Raw genomic sequence first — 20,259 nt, forward strand, 5'->3', positions numbered from 1 at the left:
TCTCAGATAGTTATTCAAATATTTGGAAAGCAAGCTCAAGTGGCTTTTATTTTCTATTTCAACCCCTAAATCTTGTACTGTAATATGGATTGCATGATACGTATTTTATTTGAACATGCAAGCTCTTGAGATTGTCCCTTGATGGAGATCCTCTGTTTACCCCTATGGTCTGTAGTCAGACCAGGCACGTGCACACATATACATCAAAGGGGGCTGTGCCCTTGCCCTTTTATCTGTCTGTAAAAAGTGCCCTCTCCAGACCATGAATGCCGTTTTTACTATGGTGAAAGAAATGAAAATTCCCCCTATCCATGCCATACCTGAAGGTAGCATTCAAGAGAATTGCCTTGTCCAAACTCTCCTCAACTTGAATGCAGCATCTTATGTTGAAAGGATGTCCCTCTCTGTAGAAATCCATGCCGTTACACCACATCTCCAGTATAGTCTTGATTATGCTTAGTTTAGTGTGGTATCACACACTGAAAATAGCCGACCTCCAAGCTCCACGCGTTGCGTTGTGAGCTTGGAGATCTGCTATTTTCAATATTTTCACCAAAAGGCCCCTTTAGAAATGTCAGCCCCTGCCTCTCTAACATTCTCTGCAAGTCCCTGAGTCAGACTTTTCAAAGGCTGCTACTCTGTCAACAACACTGGCCAAGAGGGAGGATTATCCCATTCAGATATACAGTTATCCAATTCATCCGTTATATTTCTGCAAACAACATTAACATGTTGTTCGCTGACCGCAACCCACTGATCTCCTTTATTAGACATTATGAAAAGGAAATTGAGTCTTACAAGAGAATCATCTTTATTAAAAACAAAACAATGATAAATGTTTTTTAAATAAATCCAATTGCGTTGAAATACTGCAGGAGATCATCCAACATCTTACAAGTTTGTTCTTGTGCCTGGTACACGATGGGGTATCAGATGTTTGCGTGCATCCTTTGATTTGGCTGTGTTGTAACAAGGTCCAGATGCCTCCGTGGACCGGACTCGATTTAAAGTGTCATAAACCTGTTAGCAGCGAGAGCATGAGAAAAAGAAAGAAAAGAAAGAAAGAAAGAAAAAAGAAAAATGCTGCCATGGCATGAAGGCTTGCTCAGCGGTTCAAGGACCCTAATGGCTCAGTAATTTGTCTCAGTGCTATAACTTCCCCTGTGTGAGTGTTTACTTGTTAACATTCCATTTGGAGACTGTTAATGCCAGGGTAAGACCCAGAGCAGTGCGCCACAGTGACACCAGGCATCATGTTGCCGAATGAGAGGCTCAAGTTACGCGTTTTGTCTGGACTGGAGTTTAGAGTTATAGAGGTGCCCCTTTACTCAAATTCAACAATGCTGGTGTTAAAGTGAGGTCTTAAAGCAATCAGGCAAAACAGTTGTTTCTTGATTTTGTTGTACAGTGTCTTTTCACATTCAATTGCCTTCCTTGGTACATTTTGATTTGACCCACGTTTGTTTAATGTAGTATTGTGTTTTGCTCCGCTGAAGCGGTAAGTGGCCCAAATCATTTTAGCATGGGACGGATTAAAGAAGCAATTAGAAAACCGTGTAATTACTGTAGCTTTATGGGACAGCATATCCCTAAACAAATGTTGTTAGTGGTACAGGAGGGGGAAAAAAAACTAAACCAAAAACAAAGTCACAATTCCTCTAAATCTAGTGAGTATAGAGGTTCAATCTCACTGCCCTCTCTTTCCAGTCTCTGTTCTAAGGGCACACATGAAGCAGAAGCATGAATTCCATATAAATCACCTTTTAAAAGCCAGTCAAATACGGTAGCTGGCCATTGAGTACGGTAATAACTTAAGTTGCGACTGTATCCAGGTCATTTTAGATTGTAATTAGAGAAAAGAAAAAGTGATTGTTAAAATGTTTTCATTTGCTTCGTTCTATTGTTTCATTGCGTTTACCGTGCTAAAATGTGGGGCATGCGTACGCATGGGGGCATGCGTACAAGTGGCTAAATATGTCTTTTTAGACACAATAAGTAAGCAGTTTCTTTATTGCTATTTACCGTAACACTTCTAGCCCCCATAAGTCACATCCAACCATGAAAGGTTGCGTTGTATCTTGGGAATGGGCTTATTCTGTGTAAATTACATATTTAGCATGCCCCCAACCACTGAAATAAGAATCTCTAAAACAATAGAAAGAAAGAAATTAAATAATTTTAACACTCATCTTATACTCATTATATTCTTTAATTACAATCTAAAATACGAACCCTTGTTGTAAAAAACGAAAGTTGTCCTTTAAGCCTGAGTTATACTTCATCGTCACCGGTGGTGTAAAGTAACTAGGTACATTTATTCAAGTGCTGTACTAAAGTACAATTATGAGTAGGGATGTCCCGATACCACTTTTTTGCTGACCAAGTACAAGTACGAGTACTTAATTTGAGTACTTGCCGATACCGAATACCGATACTCTAAGTTACGTTTCTGTACAAGTGCTTAATAGTGTGTGGCGCTCCAAAATAAAATGCTTTAAATAATTATGTTGTCATGCCTAGAGTGAGAGAAGGTGAAAACACTGTTCATTAGTTGAACTAACACACACAAAACTGTGTCTTAGGACTTTTGATATGTTGTTACCAACATATTTATGGAACAAAATGGTATCTGGCGCTGCCGTGAGCAATACCGGACGAGTACGAGTACAGCAAAATAGGCTGGTATCGGCGGCGAGTACCGATACTGTGAGTACCGATACCACATCCCTAATTATGAGGTATTTTTACTTTACTGGAGTACTTCTTCTCCACTACATCTCAGAGGAAAAATGCTGTACTTTTACTCCACTAGAATTCTTTGAATACATTTCGGCCGTTTTAAAATAGCAGATCCACAAGCTCACAATGCGTGCATACATTTTGAAAACGTATGACATGGGACATTCTGCCGAACAAGCTTTTAGTACTTTAAGTATATTTTGATGCTGCGGGCGCCCGCTGGCCTGCTGACTCCGGACGCTAGTGTACCACTAGTGTATCTGCTGTTGTCGGTGCGAGACACCGTCGTGTGACGGCGCGTAAATCAAGCATGAACCACAGTAGGCTACTGTATGTAACCGTGTTAACGCTCTGCACAAAAGTGGCTTTACACAAAATATGATCCGTGGTCTGTACAGGCTTTCTTTGTGTTGCCATGGAAATTTCCACTGCCAGCCACTCCGTGAGACTGTGGGCAAGCAAACCATTCCTATTGCAGGTACATGGAGTAAAGGAAAAACTGTAAGGAATTCTCTTTGACCGACCCGCAGAGTCCAAATTAAATACAGCTGTTTTACATACACCGGGGCAGGCAGAAACAACTCTCTTTCTCACTCTCCTCCAGGCACGTGCACACATAGACATCGAAAGGGGGCTTGAGCCCCTGCCCTTTTATCCGTCTGTAAAAAGTGCCCTCTCCAGACCAATGCTGTTTTTACTATACGGTGAAAGAAACGCAAATGCCCCTCTTTTAACCCATTTAGGCCTAGAATTATTGAATGCTTTAACCAGTGAAAAATAGCTGGAACTAGATATTTTGAAATGGGGGTCCGTGGCCAAATAAATATCATTTTGGGGGTCCTTCTCATGAAAAGGTTTGAGCACCACTGACATACAGTAGTAGTCTCTCAAGAACAGACTAACTGAGCTCCAGTTGAAGTGAAAAGGACCTTTTCGTTGACGATGGCTGGCCAGATTGCTGACATAGAAACATACCATATACCTGAAGGCAGCATTCAAGAGAATTGCCTTGTCCAAACTCTCCTGAACTTGAACACTCTTGTGTTGAAAGAATCGGCCTCTGTGTAGATCCATGCCGTTACGCCACATCTCCACTAGTATTCACTTGATTATGCTTAGTTCATTGTGGTATCAAGCACTGAAAATAGCCGACCTCTAAGCCCAGAGCTTAGAGGTCTGCTATTTTTGATATTTTCACCAAAAGGCCCTTTAGAAATTTCAGCCCCTGCCTCTCTAACATTCTCTGCACGTCCCTGTTCTCTCCCCCCCCCCCTCTCTCTCTCTATGGAGGATAAAGGATCTTGCGATCACTTGCCTGTCATAGGAATATTGATTTAAATTATTACTGGACTGTCACCTTTTAAACAGAAGGCTACTTGACGTCTACATACAGTACATATGTAAACCGCCATATCCCCCCACCGTATGCATGCCCCAGCTCCTTCTAGGCTTTTCTGCTATTTATTTACCTCTTGGGGATTGTCTGGCCCGATTCCAGCTTGTTGATTGGGACACGCTGGCCGCAGTCCAGCCGCAGAGCTCTCAAGCTTAAATCCCCTCCATGCGCTGCCTGTACCAGGTCCATTCCAGTTGGTTTGAGCGTTATGTTTCTTTTACATAGCTTGTTATGTATACATATCAGCATGTTTATTTGCCGTGGCATGTTCTCCACACAGACAGCTGTGATGTTTTTATTCATGACTATACTCATTTTCACACCTTTCACACCTTCCACCATTTATTGTGGGATCGCCTGAACGGCGAGAACACTATGTTATCTTCATTATTTATTTACCAAGTTCCACCACGACAGTACAAAGGCAGGGCCCTTAGCCAATGAGGTAGATAGATAGATAGATAGATACCTTTATTATCCCAAGGTGCAATTGAGGTGCGGAAAATCTAGGAGTGGAGTTAGCTGGAGCATTGGTTGAGCTTCACATGAAAGTTAGCACACTGCAGAATAGTCGCGAGCGAGCCCACACTGTTTCGTAGGAACAGTATTTCTAGTTATGTTAATATTATTCTCCTCAGAAACTTAACCATTTTCAAATCTTTCACCTACTTGAATGAGGTTGACTTTTTTTCTCCCAATTTGTTCACTTTGCCAATTCAGTCCTGCGAATTGTTGTGATGCCACTGCTCTTGTACCCTACCGGCTCACTTGCCAGCGAAGAGCCTATACACTGGGATATAAGCGTCTCCATCCTACGCCTTCTGTCCGACATTCCCCAATGACCCTAGTGCCCCACCGCCCAGCCCATAGCATAGGAGCATGTGCAGTGACACATATCACTGCAGTTTTTATTATGGTGAAAGAAATGCAAACGACCCCTTTCCATGCCATACCTGAATGCAGCATTCAAGAGAATCGCCTTGTCCAAACTCTCCTGAACTTGAATGCAGCATCTTATGTTGAAAGAATTTCCCTCTCTGTGTATCCATGCCGTTACGCCACATCTCCAGTACTGACTTGATTATACTTAGCTCAGTGTGGTATCACACACTGAAAATAGCCGACCTCCAAGCTCACAACATTTCGCGCTGCGACGCGTTGTGAGCTTGGAGGTCTGCTATTTTCGATATTTCTACCAAAAGGCCCCTTTAGAAATGTCAGCCCCTGCCTCTCTAACATTCTCTGCACGTCCCCGGTAGATATAATACAGAGACCACTGAGAACCTATCACTCAGAATGGCATGCTGTACAAGACTCTGTGCTCCTGAGTCCACTACGTGTACAAGTCATCTTATCAGTATACAGACACTATACAGACATCTGGAGAAGCTTCCACCGTGATGCCTGTTACTTCAGTGACCTGTGCCAATGACGGTTTTTGACGGTTTTTGTGTTTTTTGTATAGAAAAAAAAAAAAATCATTTCATGTCAAAATGACCTGAGATCAGAGAGATGCTTTTCTCTGTTTGTGTGTTCGCTCCCTCGTTTAGCTGATTGAGAAAATGTGTGTTCATGTGTGTCCATTCTAGTGGATGGACACTTTTTTTTCATTCAAACAGCTCTATCTCTGGAACCATTTGTCTGATTGACAAAATTCTTTTTGCCACTGAATCACAACATATGTGTCTGTTTCTGTGGGGGAAAAAATATTAAAAAAAAATCATTTTTTTCATTGCATAGTAAAGAAAAACATACAAAATCCTGGCACAGCTACCTTGGAGCCATTTTGGCATTTGGCACAGAATGAGTTCGAACAACAAACAAACCTTTTGGACCAATTCGACAGCATGTGTTTTACTACCACTCAGTGTGGTCTACGTTTGGTCCTCCTTACACTGATACTGTTTTGCATTTATCATTTTAAAAAATGATTTAAACTAGTGAAAACAGCCGATCTACAAGCACACAACGCCTCGCACCGCGAGGCGTTGTGTGCGTGTAGATCTGCTGTTTTCACTACTTTTGTGCGACGGCCTTGTATATGATGAAGCTTTACTTTGCGAAAGAACGTACACATTTGAAACTTGAAAATTCGAGGTTTCTGCCCGACAGTGACGATATACATTAAATTAACCATTTACACCTGGAAAGCATCTGTGCCACTTTAGATTTTAACCACTTTAACTATTATTTTATACTTTAACCATTTAGAAATAGCAGACATACAAGCTCATAGTGCGGCACAGAGTGCTGCACTGTGAGCCTGTAGATCTGCTACGGTATTTTTGAAAAATCATAAAAATGTGTCCAAATCTTGGAATCGTATTTTTTTTAAAGCAAACATTTGTAACTCAAATCATTGCTTCTGATATATAATATTTTGAGATGGGGGTCGGCGGTCAAATATACATAATAATTCTGTGGGTCCTTGACATGAAAAGGTTTGAGAACCACTGATCATAGAAACATATGTTTTTTCAAAAACCTTGGAAGTATTTAGAAGACACTTGTAGAATCGGGTCCTCAGGTCTAAATGGGTTTTAAAACCATATCCGTTTGGCATCTGACCCGGGGCCCTCAGACTTGGCGGCTGTTTACTCGTTTGCGGTTGTGTGCTTTAGGCAATGTGTGGTTAAATACAGTGGGGGGCCTTGGATGGAGCTCTCCACACTGGCCCGCAACATGAGGCCCTCGGTACACACAAGGACAACAGTGCCCCCCCCCCATATCAATGTCCAGTCCAGGGCCAACGGCTGGGCCCCTTTGAGGCGGTCAGCCATGATGTTTTCACAGATGTGTAGGTCCAAGGGCGAGAGGCCAAACCCTCCTTCACCCCCCCTGGTGGTCTGGCCCGCCCCTGGCGAGAGGAAAGGACCCTCCCGTGGCTACGGCCTCAGCCCCAACATGGATGACATGATTAGCTGCAGGCTAGCTGGCAAAAAAGGGACAATCTGGAAATAGAGCAGGCCTCTCTGATGCTATTAGAAGGAGGAAGTCCAGCGAGGATGTGAGTCCAGCTGTGGAATGTTTGCAGCCTCTGCTCTTGGAAGACCTAGGAGGTTTATTTACCACAATACCCAGAATACCACAGGGCATGCTAGTCTCTGCCCACATCCTTGTCCTAGAGCAGGGGTTTTCAAAGTGGGTGACGGGGCACCCTGGGCTGCTGCGACGGCAGTCCAGGGGTGCCCCGAGATAATTTTATAATATTTTGAATTTATTTGGACACTTATATTTAGTATCATTTTAAACTTGAAGTACAACGTTATTCTCAGTCAGTTCTAACCAAAATGGCTATTATCTCAACGTTTTCCTCGCAACATAATCACTAAAATATCGTCACTGTCGGGCAGAAACCTTGTATCTCCAAGTTTCAAATGTGTACGTGTTTTGGTAAAGCAAAGCCCTGCTTCATCATACAAGATTGTCGCACAAAACTAGTGAAAACAGCCGATCTACAAGCATACAACGCCTTGCGATGATAGGCGTTGTGTGCTTGTAGATCTGCTGTTTTCACTAGATTAGTAAATTTTATAGATGCACAAAAAAGATACAAAACTAACGGTTTTGGACATACAAGGTTTCCACCTGACAACGATGATATGCTATAAATATAAGGTGCTGGGAGTGAAAATTATAATGTAGGGGTGCCTCGGATTAAAAAACATATTTATGGGGTGCCCTGAGAAATTAAAGTTTGGGAAACCCTGTCCTAGAGAGCATGATGCTGCTAGAAAACTAGAATTTAAATATTTCAATATTAAGTTTTGTTGCTTGTCGTTTTCTTTAGCATAACAAAGAATATAAAATTCGGCTACACCAATGTAGGGGAGAGCCGCCTCATTTGTAACGCTTCATAATTGCATTGACTATACTAGTTTAGCAGTGTAGAGAGTGAGTGTATATTGTTAAGGACCTTGACTGGCTGGAGTAAACAACCAAATTGCCCAATTTTACAAGTCTGTGTAAAACAACAAGTTTGCACGTTTCACATGGGAAAATATGTTAATTTTGCACCTTATCCCTGCCATTACCATGACTGAGTGATTGTATTAAATATAAGACATTTCAAAGACCTTTGACACACTATGCAGTGTTTTACATGTTCATTAGAGTATCATGTTTTTACAGCAATTACAGTGTACTTATGATTTAGCACTCTCTTGCTTGGACTAAAAGAAATGCGAACAATTTTCAGACTCTTTTGGCTGCGGGCATATTACAAAGCAAAAGTTCAAGCTAAGAGAAAGTGCTCTATTGCCTGTCAGGGGTACCAGCTGTTCGGTTGATCTGCTTGCCAGAGGCCACTGGGTAATTTCTCATGAAGTCAAGCTAACTTCCTGGCCACATTGGAACCTGTGATGTTTAACATTGCATCATATGGAGCCATAGTTGGGTTTCAGAAGAGCTGTCGTGGGCCACTGAGCGTTGTGTGGCATGTGGACAGGACAAGCCAGCACAAGTTTACAGCGCTGAGATAGTTTGAGGTTTGTCTGCCAATGAGGAATGACACAGAATGAGAATGGTGCCATTTTGTTTTGTTTTGGCTCCTCTGTCGTATGGCCAACACATGTGTTCTCTGTTTAATAGGACGTCTTTTGACTATTCATGAGGACAAATGTTTCCAATTGACACCAACAAGCACAGTTTGTCCCCCTTTTAGTCATGCCGCCCTAAACTGAAAAGTAAAATGGGAGATTTCTGAATGAAAACATTTGGCTTCTTTTTGTAAACACTCCTTAAGTTGTATATTATAATATACACAGTACGATGTATAATTTAACTGAGAGAGAGAGAGAGAGAGAGAGAGAGAGAGAGAGAGAGAGAGTGTGTGTGCAAAATGGAACCAAATGGACCCATGCACACTCTCAGTTAAATTAAAACAAAGGATTGTTTGAGTCAGTAGTGCTCCTTAATCTTAACACTGCAGTCTCACTTCAGCATAAAGTAATATGACCTCTAGACCACTACGCTTAACTCCTGTGAGGGTATTAATTTGTGCTACTGTGCTCTTGTGTTGCAGGAATCCAAGAGGGGACAGAATGTACCAAGTGTAAAAATGACTGGGCCTTGAGGGCTGCAATCGCACTGCTGTACGTGCTATGTGCCCTCCTCACCATCGCAGTAGCTGTCCTCGGATACAAAGGTAAGCTCAGATTCCGGGGCGTCACAAGGGGGGTGGAAAGTGGGACTGAGTTACTAGGGCCCAAGGTGGAGGGGCCTGGAAGTATTTTATACTTTAGCTATTGAAAAATAGCAGATCTACAAGCTCACAGCGAGCTTGTAGATCTGCCATGTTTGAAGTTGTGCACCTCTTTGAATATTATGTATTTTTTAAGCGAACATTTGTAACTCAAATGTTGGCCCGGGGTGGTCCCTGGAACTAAATATTTTGAGATGGTGGTCCGTGGCCAAATACATATCATTTTGGGGGTCCTTCAAATGAAAAGGTTTGAGCACCACTGACATACGTAGAAACATACTGTAGGTTTTTCACAAATTTTCAAGATTTTTCAAAAATAGCAGATCTACAAGCTCGCAGCGCGGCACCGAGTGCCGCGCTGTGAGCTTGTATATCTGCTATTTTTCAATAGTTAAAGTACCCAGGTCCCAGAATTTCTTGCGACACCCCTGCTCAGATTGAAGTCACCAATTACTGCAAAAAGCTACCGGTACATATAATGTGCTTTTCATCACATTTTTACAAGGCAGACAGGCTTAAACATTCCAATGATTGGTGACCTGACCTAAAACAGGCTCCAGCATTCATTTGATTAACCCCTACAGTCTTAGAAAGTCAAAGTACAGATACTGTAGCATTAAGGACATATCTGGGACCCACAAGCCCAAAAGCTCAAGGAATAGGGTAGGACCTGTGATTTTCTGCCGTACTTTTTATTTCTGTTTCATCTATTAGTTTGGTCATTAAGGTCCACAGAATGAGAGGCCTGCTCTGCCGTAAACATCGCGAAAAATAGTTATGGCCATTTGTATATTCACTGTCCCATCGACTCCACTAGAAATATTTAAAAAATACAAGAAATCTGCTTGAAGAAGGTCTCTATCCCCTACACAGTCATCACATCTGTTTGAACTTCCAGTGAACATCCGATGACTTAACAACTCAGCTATCCTGGTGCCATTATTGTCTCCACCAGCCGAAGGCTGAGGGAGAGTATGTTTTCCCCTCCGTCCGTCCGTCCGTCCGTCCGTCCGTCCGTGCGTGTGTGCGTCCGTGCGTCCTCGCAGTTTGTGAGCAGCTAATCTCAGTCACCGTTGGCCCGATCGCTGCCAAACTGAGCACACACACTCCCTGGATGCCAATCTAGAACCTCTGCCCCACATTTTTCAAATCAGCCTCATGGTGGCGCTATAACAGGCCGATTTGTGTGGCCTGGTTGTTACCAGCTAATCTCCGGCGCCGTTGGCCCGATCGCTGCCAAACTGAGCACACACACTCCCTGGATGCTAATTCAGAACCTCTGCCCCACATTTTTTAAATCAGCCTCATGGTGGCGCTATAACAGGCCGATTTGTGTGGCCTGGTGGAGACCTGTGCTCGTTTACTGTGTAGAGCTGCTGTGTATTAATGGAATGTTTCTGTAAATGGTTGTATAATCAATCGCAAAATTTGTTAAGCATGGGGAAAAAGGTTAATCTTTGGTCTGTATCAGCGTTTCTACTTTGTTGATTGGATCCCCAAACACATGCTTGCCAGATTGAGTCCAGGATTCTGTGAAAAAAAGGCCTCACCTGGTTCAGCTTATTCTAAACTAAAGCTTGTAAACTTATCAAGATGTCTAGGAATGTCAAAGTTGAAAACTACATTGGGGTGTGGATGTGATGTACGTGCAGGCTTTTTGTCTCCACCAGCCGAAGGCATGGGGGAGAGTATGTTTTCCTCTCCGTCCGTCCGTGTGTCCATCCGTCCGTCCGTGCGTCCGTCCGTCCGTCCGTCCGTCTGTCCGTCCGTCCGTGCGTCCTCGCAGTTTGTGAGCACCTAATCTCAGTCGCCGTTGGACCGGTCGATGCCAAAGTGAGCACACACATTCCCTGGATGCCAATCTAGAACCTCTGCCCTAAATTTTTCAAATGGGCCTTTTCTAGCGCCACCTAGTGGCCGATGTTCGCAAAACACATTTCTGTGCACTACTTTTACAGATTTTGTCCAAAAATCCTACAAATCGGTAGGCAGTATCTCGACAGTCATGTGATCGACACGGATCTGTCTGATTTTGCATATTCCATCCTGATTGGCTAAGATTGGCTTCCAAAGTTTGTAGGATCGAGCCGTTTTGAACAAAATGCCTCAAATCACAAACGCAAAGTGCAATCATCATGAAATCGCGCACACATGTTCCCACTAGGCCGAGGAAGAAATGCCACTTAATTATTTTAAAATCAGCCTCATGGTGGCGCTATAACAGGCCGATTTGTGGTTTTACCTATAACTCCACCGATCAGTTTCAAACTTTGTAAGCGCACTCCCTAGAGGCTAAGGATAAACCTTTGCCCTGCATTTTTCACATCAGCCTTTTATAGCGCCACCTTTGGGCCGACTTATGTAAAACACATTTTTGGATATTACTCATTGAGATTTTATCCAAAAATCACGCAAATCGGTACACAGTATCTCTATAGTCATGTGATCAAGTCCGATCCGTCTGATATTTCATATTCCATCCTGATTGGCTAATATTAGCTTCCAAAGTTTGCAGGATTGCTCTGTTTTTGAACAAAATGCCTCAAATCATCAACGCAGCTTGCGATTACCGTGAAATTTGCCACACATATTCCCACTAGGTCAAGGAACAACATTGGCCTGTTATAGCGTCACCCGCAGGTAGACTTTAGCAAAACACATTTTTGGAACACAATGCTTCAAATCATGCATGCAGCGTCCGATTGCCATGAAAGATCTAAGTTGAAGAACATATGCCACCCTTTTTAGATTGGCCTATTATACAGTAGCACCACCAGGACGCACGGCCTGGTGGAGACCTGTGCTCGGAAGAGCACTGCTTCTAGTTACTCATGAGTCGCCATGTGATGAGACCGTATATGCAGAGAAAAACAACTTTCAGGATGGATATGATATTTGTGGAATACACAAAATGCCATCACATGACAACTGAAGATAGCACATCATAATGAAAAAAAAAAAAAACATCACGAGGATGCAGCTGGGACGTATCATCAGTGATGTAGCCTGAGGTCCACGGGTGTTTCGGGTCTACCAAAATCATACACCCTCGCCCAGGTGACCCAGCCGGGGTGATAAAGTCCCGACTTACATCCCTGTAGCTATCCACGATCAGTCCTATTAGGGGAAGATACTAGGCTCTATGGGCCATAACACTGTCATTATATTTCTGCGCAACTAGACACTGCAATGCCATGTTTATGAGTGAGTTGAAAAATAACATAATCGATTTATCCTGCGGCTAATATTGGTGATTAACTGTGCATCGACTCATATTAAGGTAAAAACAAAACTTCAACCATTTTGAAGTAGTGTCTTTAAGTCTATAATTAATGCTTTGGCAAGTGCAAAATAGTCGAGCGTCACGTAATGCATTTTCGTGGACGCATTAATTAGTCAATTCCTAAGGGCCTTCTGAATGGCATGCCCCATGGCCATGTCTGTCCCCTCTACCTCAGAGGGCTGACGTTATTCTGATGGTCTTGTTATTGGCAAGAGAATAGACAGTAAACCCAGCCAAGTGAGGAGAATTCCAGCATCTCTTGAGTTTTACCACTTGAACTCAGACTTCCTTGACGGAATACCCTGTTTACTCTGGGTGGAGTTGACATTTTTCAAAAGATTAACCACCTCCGGAGGAGACCTGACAACACATTTCTTATACAACATTATCCTTCTTGCAAAATTCATACTGTTTCTGATCAGTCTTAATTCAAGTTGTTTGACACATGGCGGCAGCGTTCCACTGAAACAGGAAGCCATTCCAAATGCTATCTCCGTGGCCATCACCGTGGAATGTATTCCCAGCATCAGCCCAGCTTAAACATCTCTAAACAGATCATAATAAATTATGCTACAATGGAGAGGAACCACGTTCCATGTTATGGCCACAAGTAAAGCGTGAAGACATGAAACTCATCCAAATGCGCAACACGTCATGTTGCGTCAGCAATGTCAGTATCGTTGGTACTGTTGTGGGTTCGGACTTTGGGGCAACTGTCGAGCACATGATGCTCTTGGCTAGCGTGGAGCCCATGTGATTTTGATGGTTTGAGTCTAATGTCTCCCAGATGACCACGCAGCGACCACCCTTGCTTAACAACCTCAGAGGAGATTTTATGGCTTGGTAGCAATTTGTTGTCTCATGAACCACAGGTTGACTCACAAATGGCCGCAAGTGTCCAAAATAGTTTGTGTTTGCATTAAATCACCACAGACTGGGCTCTGTGCCTTGTCTTTCAAATCCCTCACACTGCTCTGTACAGTAGTCTGCGACTGCGTGCACTGTGTCTCTCTATCAGCACACACTACTACAACCTCCAACGCTCATACAGCTGTTTGACAGTGGTTGGCATGAGGTCCCACTTCCCCTTTGGTCACTCACCGCGGTCTTCTTTTGTTTTACCTGCTGTCTCCACTTGTCTCTGACACGGTTCTTAATCACATTCCAATTATGCTGTAGAAGCTCATTCTCTCTGTTCTTGGGGATAATGAAAGCTTACTATGCGTTGCATGTGTGTGCGTGCGGTGCACGCGTGGGGGTGGTGGGGGGTATAAGAGTAGGGGGTTGATGGTAAGAGGGAAAACAGGAGAAGGAATGTGACATTGATGGAGAGAGGGGGGAGATTCATGTGAGCGATGGTGGGTGAAGGAGAACGAGAGAGAAGAGTATGTGAGGGAGTATATTTGTGCAGAGGGTACCGATGAAGGAAGGAGTGAGGGCTAGGGATGGGACAATACCCAATATTATCGTTTATCGCGATAAAAAAACACTCACGATAATCGTATCGTGGAGATTGAATTTATCGTAATATCTTCCTCTGTCATGCACTGGGATCAATTCACCTTTTATTTGCCTAGCTGCATATCCGGTACCACTTAAACTAATAATATACGTAGACTTGATACAATCTTTTTTCACTCTACTGTCTTTGCCAAAAAAATTGCCGATCTACAAGCTCACAACGTGTCTCGTCGTGACGCGTTGTGAGCTTGTAGATCTGCTATTTTTTGGCACATGTTCCTCCGCCCCAGGATAATGGATTCCGATTATCGCGATAATATCGTAAATCACGATTTCTTTGGTCACAATAATCGTGATATGAAATGTTCACATCGTCCCATCCCTAGTGAGGGCATCCAGAGGAGAGTGGACACCAGTTGACCTCCCATGCACAGTGTCCCGCTGTTGACTAACAGCCCTGACTTAAACAGACCCTGGCTGTGTGTTTTTGTTTGTCCCAAGAACATGTTTGCTGCGTCTGGAATGATAACAGCAATGTTTTTCTCTTTTTTTTTTTTTTGTTACTTTTAGTCAGCCCCATACAGATAAAACGATATCAACTTTGAAGAGGAGTCGGACACTCAATGCAGTTGCAAGGACTGAAAAATAAGGATTTGTGTCAGTTTGTTTGGGCGAGGTTTCAGTGTGACACACAAATACCTGCTGCTTGATGCATGATTTGTTTGTTGAGTAAGTGAATTTAGATGAATACTGCTGGAAGTGACACAGTTACAATGTTACAAGCAGCTTAGGAAAAGTCTGATCTGGTATTATTCTTTGGACCTGGGGTTTTTCAGAATGAACACCAGCACCCTCCAGTGTTCAAAATCAACAGATGTTCTCTACTTGCTGCCGAGATTATACATCAGTCTGTGTGAGGCTGGGCTGAGGGTATTGGAAAAGGCTGAAATGAAAGTTTTGTTGAAAATAATTGGGAAAGATGCAATATTGTACCTTGGTGAGTCAATACAATACAATACTTTTCTAGCAGTTCTTCAGAACTTAATGCATAGATTCATGTGCTGCTTGGATGAGTTTGTGAATAGCATCATTGTCAGTATAAGTAACCATGTGAAGAGCTGCACTAGATATTCCTCTAGCCTTAGAAGGCATTGGCTTAAGAGCCTGTATTTATAACTGTCACAAATGCCCTGTCTAACAAGCTCATTTGGACTGTTTTTGAATTCATGTTTATTGTTGTATGTATCATGAATCTGCAATAAAGACATTCATTCATTCATGCTTGTCCCAACCCACCTCTCTGATTCCACTCATCATGTTTAATCATGATTTGCACGAATCAAGTAAAGATCAATACACTAATGGACAAGCAAACATACCGGTATGTAATGGACAGACAGAGGAACTGCTAGTGCACTGTGCCGCAAATACCATAACATACTGTGCAGTATAGAGTAGTAAGAGAACCCCCATAGGCACACCACTGAAACTCATGGTCAATAACAAGCCACATTCCAGAGGAAATGCATTTCCTGTTTGTGTCTTAGAGTTTTAACAGTGAGTTTACATCTGTGCCCTTAGCACCTGACAAATGTGAAAGGAATGCTGAAACCATCATTTATCAACAATGACTATTCCATAGTCACATTGTCTCTGGAGATCTTCTTTTACATTGTAGCTTTGCTATTAGTTTACCAACAAACACCTCTCACCTTTTTTCCCCTAATCTTTCTTAGTGGTGCAGAGAATGGACAATGTTACGGAGGGCATGCAGAACTACGGAGGCAAGATAAATGAGGTGGAGACAGGTCTAACCAAACTACGTAAGTTCTCTTTTGCAGCAGACTAGTTTTCAATGTTAGTTTTTATTTCATGGTTGGCTGGTAAACATTTTCTTAATAGTATTTGTGCTTGGGGCAGCCATAGCTGCATGTCTAGAGAGGCTGTCTGGGAGTCGGAAGATCCCCGGGTCACCCTCGGTCCGCCCAGTCTTAGGGCTGTCACGATTATGACATTTTACATAACGATTAATTGTCACTCAAATAATTGCGATTAACGATTTAATTGTGTATTTGTCGTTGATAATTACATTTCTGTTGGGCTTTTAGGCTTTGAAGTTGCACATGGCAGATATTACACATAACCTAAATATACAAAGAAATTACTGACATATTTGACAACTTTCTACTTAAAAAATAACATTGATAGTGGAAATAGCCGAGCTTGTAGATCTGCTATTTCCACTATTTCTGAAAATGTTTGTGAATGTATGAACATTTTTCAACATTCACGATTATGACGATTATGACAAAATATTTGCGATTATGTCAAATATTTGCGATTAGACGATTATGTTATAATTGTCACAGCCCTACCCAGTCTATGTGTCCAAGTGTCTCCTAACTCCTCCCCGGGGGCTGTATTAATAATGCCCAGTGCTCGTAATAGTTAAGATGGGTAAATGCAGTGGACAAATTTTGTTAAAAAAATATATTGTGTGACTTTTCTATGGATAACCAACGTGTATGTGTGTTGTTCTTTGTATCATCATCCTACCAGACGATCAGACTGGGGAGAAGTCAGACAATGCTACCAGTGAGTTCCACACGTTCAAGACAGACCTGCAGACGCTACAGGACCAACTCAAAGACATTGCCATGAGAGCAACCAGCAACCGGGCCATGCTGGAAGACCTTCAGGTAACCGGGGAAGATGTGCAGAATGGACACGTTTCTTTGCAGAGTGTCCTGGATGGCAACGCCGCCTCGCTGCGCGGGGTCAACCGGACACTGGCCTCGTACAGTAGTGTCATAGACAACCTCCAAACGGACACAGCGCGACTCCAGTCGGAGCTTCAGGGCCAGACCAAAGAGCAAGGTCAGGCACTGGTCGGCATCAATGCTCTGAACATCTCCCAGGCCCAGCAGCGCAACATCCTCAGCTCCCTGCAAAGGACAGTGGAGGACACAGGCCAGGCTGTGCAGAAGCTGAAGAATGATTACCAAGGCCTGCAGCAGACTGCCAGGCAGAACCGGGCGGATGCGGACTGGTTAAAGGAGAAGGTCCAGAACCTCCAAGTGCTGGCAGCCAACAACACGGTACTGGCCAAGTCCAATGGCGACGCCCTTGACGACATGGGTTCTCAGCTCAGTGCGCTGGCCATCCAGATCCAAAACATCTCAACTGCCACTGAATCACATGACCAGAGCATGCATGAACTGATGGACCGCCAGCGAGACCATGACAACACCACCTCGGCCAGGTTTGACGAGCTGGAAACACGACTAGACAGACACGAGGGAGACATGGACCGCGTGACCGGAAATGTGAGCTTCGCCACGCAGCTGCTGGGTGCCATCAGCTCAGACCTGAACGGCCTGAGGTCCTGCGCCGAGACAGTGATACAGCACACTGAGCTGATCGTGGGGCTGAACAACAGCGTGGCCGAAACCCGGTCCGACAGCAACGAGCTGCGCACCCAGCAGGACGAGCTGACAGCTCGCCTGGACAAAGAAGTCAGCAGCCTGTCGGTGGTCATGGAGGAGATGAAGCTGGTAGACAGCAAGCACTCGCAGCTGATAACCAACTTCACCATCCTGCAAGGTAAGAGAAATAGTCCAGGCGTTTCGGGCAGGAATAGGGTGGAATCGTACACTTTATGATAGAAGCATGAAATTTGGCACACAGTTCGAACATGCCATATGGAACATTTTTGGCTATAGGGCCATCGCAGATTTGTCTTGGGAAACTTGTGGGAGCCAATCAAAGTTGGGCTCTCATAGACTTTACTACAGAGTAAAATAATACAAAACATAAATATGCTTTAAGTAGCAAGTGAGGGGTCAAACTAGGTGTTTTTCGGGATTCTGAATCCAATGCAAGCATTTGTTTTGCAGGAAAAACATTCCTTGGGCTAAAAACGGACCCCATAAAACTATGGTTTAGTGATGAGTCATCAATTTTCACAGTTTTGTGGCGGCCGTTTCTCGGAAAGGAATGTTTTTTCATGCAAAACCAATACTTAACACCTAGTTTGACCCCTTACATGCTACTTAAAGCATATTTATTTTTTTGTATTATTGTACTGTATAGTAAAGTCTATGAGAGCCCAACTTTGATTGGCTCCCACAAGTTTCCCAAGACAAATCTGCGATGGCCCTATAGCCAAAAATGTTCCATATGGCATGTTCTAACTGTGTGCCAAATTTCATGCTTCTATCATAAAGTGCACGATTTTGCCTGAAACGCTCTGACTAAAAGAGACCGTATACACATAACAGTATACCGTAATTGCTGGACTATAAGCCGCACCTGAATACAAGCCGCACCAGCTAAATTTAGAACAAAAAACTAATGTTTACATATATAAGCCGCACCTGACTATAAGCCGCAGGTTTCCTTGCTGCTTCCTGCTAGAGCGCCCCTGGTGGCCGTTAGCTGTAAAAATCTATATATAAATCCTTGTTAAAGACCATTGTGAAACTAACTAACTGGCCGTTAGCTGTAAAAATCTCTATATAAGCCGCACCGTTGTATAAGCCGCAGGGTTCAAAACACGGGAAAAAAGCCGTGGCTTATAGTCCGGCAATTACGGGTAGGCAGCTTTGGGGTAACCGGAACATGTTGAACACAGGTGGGAATCAACTGATTACAAGTACTCTTGTTACTTTTCCCACACATTTGCAGTTTCTAAAATCAGTAATTCTTACTTTCACTTAAGCAGATTTTTGTTGAAGTATTACTCCTTTTGGAAGGGCAAGATTTACAGAGCCTACACCGTATGTAATTTCTTTTCCATTGTATGGCAATCATTGAGAAAGTTTTTTTTTAAATGAAGAAAAGATCATTACAGAGCATTACTGCAGAGGGATTGGTTTTGCAATGGCTTCTCACTGGCTCTTTCATGGTAACCATATGTAACTACTTACAGTAGTGTTACTCAGTAGTCTTCAAAATAGCTTTTTTATTTCTATTTCTTAAATTTAGCTTTTTACATCTCAACTAATCTTACATCTACTTGAGTAATATTTAAGTAAATAACACCACTTCTGTACTTGATTAGGATTTCCTGTTACTCTTTCCACCTCTGATTAAGTCATTGGTTTATTTACTCTTTTAAAGGAGTAGTTCACCCCCAAATTGACTTTTTGGAGCTGTGTGAAACACAGGCTCCCTATACGTGGCTGTGTGGGTCTGTGTGTGTGTGTGTGTGTGTGTGTGTGTGTGTGTCTGTCTGTGTGTATGTAGCCTGAACTTCCTAAACTTCGGCACGCCACTAGTCCCACAGTTTTGCCACCACACACTCGCGCCATATGTCAAATCGACCGGCTTACTCGGGAATCGTGGGCTATTACTTTTCTAAGAGAAAGGTTCTATAGTTTAATTGATATTAATTTATTTGTGAATTAATTTTCCCCATTGACTTATAATGGGAATCGCAAAAACTCACATTCAATTATTTGTCTCTCGCAAACCATAGGGGCTAGAGTTTCAAGACTTGGAGAGGAGGTTCATAATGATTTCAAGGATTAAATAAAAAATAATTGTGTAATTTGGCCGCATGGTGGCGCCATAACACCCCACTTTACGTTTTGGCCTGTAACTCTTGAACCGTAGGTCGGAAAATTAAAAATATTTTTTCCCTGGATTCCTTGGGTCATGACGCATCTCCCCATATAGGCCACGCCCATTTGCGCCATGATAGATTTTCCGCCATCTTGAATTTTCTCCAAAACACACTTTTTGCTCCTTTTCCTACATATTTTCTTCAAATGTCACAAAAATCGGTACACATGATCCACACACACACACACACACACACACACACACACACACACACACACACACACACACACACACACACACACACACACACACACACACACACACACAGCTCCACTTCACACGGGTGTGATTTTTTTCTATTGATTACTCATGCCATGGAGAGTAGAGTTCAATAATATTTTTTGTTTTTTGTAACATTCCTAAGACAAAAATGTGATAACAATAAATTTACCCCCATTCATTCTGGATGGTGACCCGTTTCGAAACGGGTCACCATCCGGAATCAATGGGGGTAAATTTACTCAAATCAAATTTTTGTCTTAGGAATGTGACAAAAACCAAAAAATATTATTGAACTCTACTCTCCATGGCATGAGTAATCAATAGAAAAAA

General features: G+C 42.9%; 1 protein-coding gene across 1 annotated transcript in view; it reads left to right on the forward strand.

Annotated features, from left to right (window-relative positions):
* colec12 (collectin sub-family member 12) overlaps window positions 1-20,259 on the forward strand; it is a gene marked incomplete at its 5' end in the record, with an annotated part of 47,950 nt that overhangs the window by 15,529 nt on the left and 12,162 nt on the right. Inside the window, 3 exons of the mRNA XM_080725643.1 lie at window positions 9,159-9,281; window positions 15,819-15,905; window positions 16,642-17,685. Of these exons, the coding sequence (XP_080581769.1) occupies window positions 9,159-9,281; window positions 15,819-15,905; window positions 16,642-17,685 (1,254 nt within the window). The remainder of the gene's footprint in view (window positions 1-9,158; window positions 9,282-15,818; window positions 15,906-16,641; window positions 17,686-20,259) is intronic.

Source organism: Nannobrachium achirus (assembly GCF_963921795.1).
Source record: "Nannobrachium achirus genome assembly, chromosome: 5".
In the NCBI taxonomy this organism is placed as follows: Eukaryota; Metazoa; Chordata; class Actinopteri; order Myctophiformes; family Myctophidae; genus Nannobrachium; species Nannobrachium achirus.